At 56.6% G+C, this 7,180-nt stretch overlaps 1 protein-coding gene across 1 annotated transcript; it reads left to right on the forward strand.

Moving 5' to 3' along the window:
• Window positions 1–4,834: 4,834 nt before the first annotated feature.
• Window positions 4,835–5,194, forward strand: LOC114171995 (glutamyl endopeptidase-like). Its single transcript, XM_028056742.1, has one exon. The coding sequence runs from the start codon at window positions 4,835–4,837 to the stop codon at window positions 5,192–5,194; it is 360 nt and encodes a 119-aa protein (XP_027912543.1).
• Window positions 5,195–7,180: the final 1,986 nt, after the last annotated feature.

Below are 7,180 nucleotides of genomic sequence, written 5' to 3' on the forward strand. Positions count from 1 at the left end.
CATACCTGGAAAATGAAGGACACTCGAAGGAAAAAATGCAATAAGAACACCAGGGAGTGCAAATGCAATGAAAGGGGGAAAAGAGAAGGGACAAGTAAGGTGAAGTGTTTTTGAAATGCCTGCAAAAAGCGAGATAATCCAGGCCTTACACACTTCAACTTAAGGATCATCATTAGCGTACATGTGACAGGATAGGTGAGGACTAATGATGGTCTTGGGAAGTTATAGCAGTTTTTCAACGGTTAAAAGGCAACCTCTCGAATCCTAACATGATCTAGGCTCAAGGTTGGAGGACTATGTACTATTCAGGTCCCAAATAGGTTAACAACCCCCCTTATCTAGAGCATAATCCTACTTTTGGGTCGTCGGGTCGTTCCGAGTCGTCGGGTCAGTCAAGCCCAACGAATCGAACAAGCAAGACGACCCAAATGCACCGAAGAACCCGGACCTGCATGACAAACCTAACATGCCTAATGATACAGATAGGCCCAACGACCTAGATGGTCCCGACGACTCGAACGGGCCCAATGACCCGGTCGGTCCCGACGACCTGGACAAGCCCGACGAACCTGACGACCTAGATGGACCCGACAACCCACTTAGCCCGACGACACGAACGGGCATGACAACTTGGACAGGCCCATCTAAAATGCCAGACATGTCGGTGTAGTTTGGCCAGTACGGGTCACAACGCCCGTCTGTGTCGTCGCCCTGGTCCAAGTCATCGTGTCCATTCGGGTCGTCAAGCTTGTCCGTGTTGTCGTGACTGTCCTCGTCGTGGGAGCATCAGGCTCATCGAGAGCGTATGGGTCGTCGGGCCTATCCTAGTTGTCAGGCTTATCGAGGTCGTCAGGCATGTTCTTGTCGTCGTGCCTTGTCCGGTCTTCGGGCTGATCCGGGTTGTCAGGCTCGTCAGTGTCGACGAGACCGTTTGGGACGTTGAGGTCCACCGGCCCGTCCAGGTTGACGATCTCATGCAGGTCTTCAAACCCTTCTGGGTCGTCGGGTCGTTCCGAGTCGTCGGGTCGGTCAAGCCCAACGAATCGAACAAGCAAGACGACCCAAATGCACCGAAGAACCCGGACCTGCACGACAAACCTAACATGCCTAATGATACAGATAGGCCCAACGACCTAGATGGTCCCGACGACTCGAACGGGCCCAATGACCCCGGTCGGTCCCGACGACCTGGACAAGCCCGACGAACCTGACGACCTAGATGGACCCGACAACCCACTTAGCCCAACGACCTAGACGTGCCCGACAACATGGACACATTCGATGACCCTGACGGCTCGTCGACTTAAACGGATTAGACCATCTGGAAAACGCCCAATTATCTGGACCGACATGATGACCCTAACGGGCACGACGACCCAGATGGGCAAGACGACCGAATAGACCAAACGACTCAAACGAGCCCGGTGACCCAGATGAGCCCAACGGGTCGTATGGCTCGTCCAAATCATCGGGAACGTCGGTGTAGTTTAGCCTGTACGGGTTGTATGGCCCATCGCGTATGTCAGGCCCGTCCAAGTCGTCGTGTCCATTGGGTCGTCAGTCTCGTACGTGTCGTCGCGACCATTCTGGTCGTCAGGAGCGTTCGGGGTCATCGGGAGCGTTCAGGTCGTTGGGTCTATCGAGGTCGTCGGGCCCGTTCTGGTCGTCGTGTCCCGCCCGATTAGGGTTTCAAGAATCCACTCCTAAAGGCGTAACTTCTCCTCATAGAATCCGCTTAATAGACGCATAAAACTCGGTCCCGACGACCCAGAAAGGCCTGATAACCCTTACGGGTCACCCGACTTTGACGGAACAGACCATCCAGACAGGCCCAAAGATGTAGACGTGCATGACTACCGGGACGGGCACGACCACCCGAACGACCTCGACGACTTGGATAGACCCTGTGACTCGGACGAGCCAGCTGACTCGGATGCGCCCAATGACACGGACGGGCAAGACTACTTAGACGACCCGACGACCTAGAGAGGCCTGAAGACCCTTACGGGCCACCCGACTTTAACGGACCAGACCATCCAGACAGTCCCAAAGATCCGAACAGGCATGACGACCCGGACGGGCACGATGACCCAAACGGGCTAGGCGACTCGGACAGACATGACGACTCGGATGAGCCCGATGACCTCGATGTGCCCGACGACACGGACGGGCAAGACTAACCTAACGGACAAAACAACCCTAACGGGCTCGATGAGTAATAGGAGCCTGACGGCCCGAACGGGCATGAAAACTTGGACAGGCCCGTCCAAAATGTCGGGCACGTCGTGGTAGTTTGTCCTGTACGTGTTGTGACGCTCGCCTGGGTCGTCGCGCTGGCCCAAGTCATCGTGTCAATTCGGGTCGTCAGGCTCATCCCTGTCGTCGCGACAGTCCTCGTCATTGGAAGCGTCTAGGTCACCGGGAGCGCCTGGGTAGTCAAGCTCGACCCAGTCGTCCGATCTTCAAGCTGTTTTGCATTGTCAGGCTCATCAGTGTCGACGGCCCATCTGGGTCATTAAGGTCCACCGTCCTGTCCAGGTTGACAGTCTCATGCAGGTCGTCAGACCCTTCAGGGTCGTTCCGGGTCGTCGGGTCGATCAAGCCCAACGAATCAAACAAGCAAGACGACCCAAATACGCCGAACAACCCAGACCTGCCCGATAAACCTAACATGCCTGATGATACAGATAAGCCCAACGACCGAGATGGTCCCGACAACTCAAACGGGCCCAATGACCCGGTCGGTCCCGACGACCTGGACGTGCCCCACGAACTTGACGAACCAGATGGACCTGACAACCCACTTTGCCCGACGACCTAGACAGGCCCGACGACATGGACACACCCGATGACCCTGACGGGCTCGCCGACTTGGACGGATTAGACCATCTGGAAAGGCCTGATTATCCAGACCGGCATGACGACCCTAACGGGCTCGACGACCCATATGGGCAAGACGACCCGAACGGACCAAACGACTCAAACGAGCCCGATGACCCAGATGAGCCCAATGGGTCGTATGGCCCGTCTAAATCGTCGGGAACGTCGGTGTAGTTTAGCCCGTATGGGTTGTATGGCCCATCGCGTATGTCAGGCCCGTCGAAGTCATCGTGTCCATTGGGTCGTTAGGCTCGTCCGTGTCGTCGCGACCGTTCTGGTCGTCAAGAGCATCCGGGTCGTCGGGAGCGTTCGGGTCTATCGAGGTCCTCGGGCCCGTTCTAGTCCTCGTGCCCCGCCCGATTAGGGTGTCAAAAATCCACTCCTAAAGGCATAACTTCTCCTCATAGAATCCTCTTAATACACCCATAAAACCCGTCCCAACGATCCGGACGGTCCTGACAAATCAGACGCGCCTGATGACCCAGACGGACATGACAAGCTAGACAGCCCGATGACCCAAAGAGGCCTGATAACCCTTACGGGTCACCTGACTTTGACAGAACAGACCATCCAAACAGGCCCAAAGATGCATATGTGCATGACTACCGGGACAGGCACGACCACCCGAACGACCTCGACGACTTGGACAGACCCTGTGACTCGGATGAGCCAGCTTACTCGGATGCGCCCCAACGACAAGGACGGGCAAGACTATCTGAACGAACAAAACAACCCTAACGGGCTCGATGACCAGTAGGAGCCCGAAGACACGAACATGCATGACAACTTGGACAGACCCGTCTAAAACGCTAGACACGTCGGGGTAGTTTGGCCAGAACGGGTCGTAATGCCCGTTTGGGTCGTCGCCCTGGTCCAAGTCATCGTGTCTATTCGGGTCGTCAGGCTCGTCCGTGTCGCGCGACTCTCCTGACGACTCGAACGACCCAATGACCCGGTCGTCCCGACAACCTAGATGAGCCGATGAACCAGATGGACCAACAACCCACAGGGCCCGACGACCTAGACAGGCCCGACGACGTGGACATGCGCGATGACCCTGAGGGCTCGTCGACTTGACGGATTAGATCATCTGACAGGCCCGATTATCCAGACCGGCATCGAACATAACGGGCACGACGACCCAGATGTGCAGACGACCCGAACGAACCAAATGAACCAAACATACCAGACCACTCAGATGAGCCTGGTGACCAGGATGAGCACGACGATACGGACGGACAAGACTTTCTGGACGGCACAATAACCCTAACGGGCCCAATGACAAGTAGGGCATAACGACCCGGAACGGGCCTGACAGCTTGGCAGGCCCGTCCTAATCATGGAACGTCAGGGTAGTTTAGCCCAGTACGAGTCGTAAGGCCCATCGCAGTCGTCGCGCCCGTCCAAGTTGTCGGTCCATTTGGGTCGTCAGCATTGTCCATGTCGTCGTGACAGTCCTGGTCATCAGGAGCGTCTGGGTTGTCAGGAGCGTTCTGGTCGTCTAGTCTATCCAGGTCGTCGGCCTCGTCCATGTTTTCGCGACTATCTTTGTCGTGGGAGCATCCGGGTCATCGGGAGCGTGTGGGTCATTGGGCTTGTCCCGATTGTTAGGCCTATCGAGGTCGTCGGGCACGTTCTTGTCGTCGGGCCTTGTCTGGTCTTCGGGTGATCTGGGTTGTCAGGCTCGTAAGTGTCGACGAGATCGCCGGGGTCGTTCAGGTCCACCGGCCCGTCCAGGTTTACGGTCCCATGCAGGTCCTCAGGCCGAACAATCCCAAACAGGTTTGGGTCGTCGGGTTGTTCCGGGTCGTCAGGCCGAACAATCCCAAACAATCGGACAAGCAAGACGACCCAAATAAGCCAAACAACCCGGACTTGTCCGACGACCCGAACGGGCCTTACAAACCTAACATGCCTAACGATACAGATAGGCCCAACGACCTAGATGGTCCCGATGACTCGAATGAGCCCAAGGACCCGGATGGTCCCGATGACCTGGACGAGCCCGACAAACCAGACGCTCAGATGGACCCGACAACCCACTTGGCCTGATGACCTAGACAGGCCCGACGACCCTGACGGGCTCACTGACTTGGACGGATTAAACCATCCGGACAGGCCCGATTATCCGGACCAGCATGACGACCCTAACGGGCACGACGACCCATATGGGCAGGATGACCCAAACGGACCAAACGAACCAAATGGACCAGACCACTTAGACGAGCTTGGTGACCCGGATGAGCCCGACAATACGTACGGACTATACTTTCCAGACGGGCACAACAACCCAAACGGGCCCATTGACCAGTAGGTGCCTAATGACTCGAACGTGCCTGACAACATGGCAAGCCCCTCCTAATCGTCAGGAACGTCGGGGTAGTTTAGCCCGTACGAGTCGTAAGGCCCATCCCGATCGTCTGGCCCGTCCAAGTCGTCGTGTCCATTTGGGTCGTTAGGCTCGTCCATGTCGTCACGACAGTCCTGGTTAGCAAGAGCGTCTGGGTCGTCGATAGCTTATTGGTCGTCTGGTCTATCCGGGTCGTCGGGCCCGTTCTAGTCTTCGTTACCCGCCCGATTAGGGTTTGAAGAATCCACTCCTAAAGGCGTAACTTCTCCTCATAGAATCCTCTTAATAAATCCATAAAACTCGGTCCCGACTACCAGAACGGGTCTGACAAACGAGACGGGCTCGACAACCCGGACGGACATGACAACCTAAACGGCCCGACGACCCAGAGAGGCCCGAAGACCCTTACGGGCCAGCCGACTTTAACGGACCAGACCATCCAGACAGGCCTAAAGATCCGGACAAGCATGACAACCTGGACGGGCACGACGACCCAGACGGGCTAGGCAACTCGGACGAGCTCGATGACCTCGATGTGCCCGACGACACAGACGGGCAAGACTAACCGAATGGACAAAACAACCCTAACGGGCTCAATGACTAATAAGAGCCTGATGACCCGAACGGGCATGACAACTTGGACAGGCCCGTCCAAACCGTCGGGCACGTCGTGGTGGTTTGTCCTGTACGTGTTGGGACGCCCGCCAGGGTCGTCGCGCTGGTCCAAGTCATCATGTTCATTCAGGTCGTCAGGCTCGTCCGTGTCATCGCGACTATCCTCGTCATCGGAAGCGTCTGGGTCATCGGGAGCGCCTGAATCATCAAATCGTCCCGGTCATCGGGCCTATCCAGGTCGTCGGGCACGTTCTTATCGTCGGGCCCTGTCCGGTCTTCGAGCTGTTCTGCATTATCAGGCTCATCAGTGTCGACGGGCCCATCTAGGTCATTAAGGTCCACCGGCCCATCCAGCTTGACGGTCTCATGCAGGTCGTCAGACCCTTCTGGGTCGTTAGGTCGTTCCGGGTCGGGCCGGACAAGCCCAACGAATCGAACAAGCAAGACGACCCAAATACGCCGAACAGCCCGAACCTGCCTGACGACCCTAACATGCCTGATGATACATACAGGCGCAACGACCCAAATGTTCCCGACGACTAGAACGGGCCAGACAACCTGAGGTCCCGATGACGCAGATGGGCCCGACAAACCAGACGACCCAAACGGACCCGACAACCCATATGGCCCGACGACATGGACAAGCCCGACGACCCTGACGGGCTAGCAGACTTGAACGGATTATACCATACAGACAAGCACGATGATATGGACCGACATGACGACCAATGACGGGCACGACGACCCATATGGGCAGGACGACTCAAGCAAACCAGACGACTCAAACGAGCCTGGTGACCCGGTTGAGCCTGACGATACAGACGAACAAGACTTTCTGGAAAGGCAACACAACCCTAACGGGTCTGATGACCAGTTGGGGCCTGACGACCCAAACTGGCCTGACAACTTGGACAGGCTCTTCCAAACCGTCTGGCACGTTAGGGTAGTTTGGGCCGTACAGGTCGAAAAACTCGTTTGGGTCGTCGCGCTAGTCCCAATTGTCGTGTCCATTCGGGTCGTCAAGCTAGTTCGTGTCGTCACTACTGTCCTCATCGTCGGGAGCGTCCGGGTTATCGGCAACGTCTGGGTCATCGGGCCTTACCTGGTCGTCAAGCCTATCCATATCGTCGGACACGTTCTTGTCGTCAGGCCCTGTTCGGTCTTCGGGCTGATCCGGGTTGTCAGGCTCGTTAGTGTCGACAGGCCCGTTTGGGTCGTTCAGGTCCACCGACCAGTTCAGGTTGACGGTCCCATGTAGATCGTCAGGTCGTTTTGGGTCGTCAGGTCGGGCAAGCCCAATGAACCGAACAAGCAAGACAACCTAAATACGCCGAA

Source organism: Vigna unguiculata, unplaced genomic scaffold (assembly GCF_004118075.2).
Source record: "Vigna unguiculata cultivar IT97K-499-35 unplaced genomic scaffold, ASM411807v1 contig_463, whole genome shotgun sequence".
Lineage (NCBI taxonomy): Eukaryota > Viridiplantae > Streptophyta > Magnoliopsida > Fabales > Fabaceae > Vigna > Vigna unguiculata.

Coding starts and splice junctions, on each gene's coding strand:
- LOC114171995 (XM_028056742.1), top strand. CDS start 4,835: ATGACTCGAATGAGCCCAAGGACCCGGATGGTCCCGATGACCTGGACG.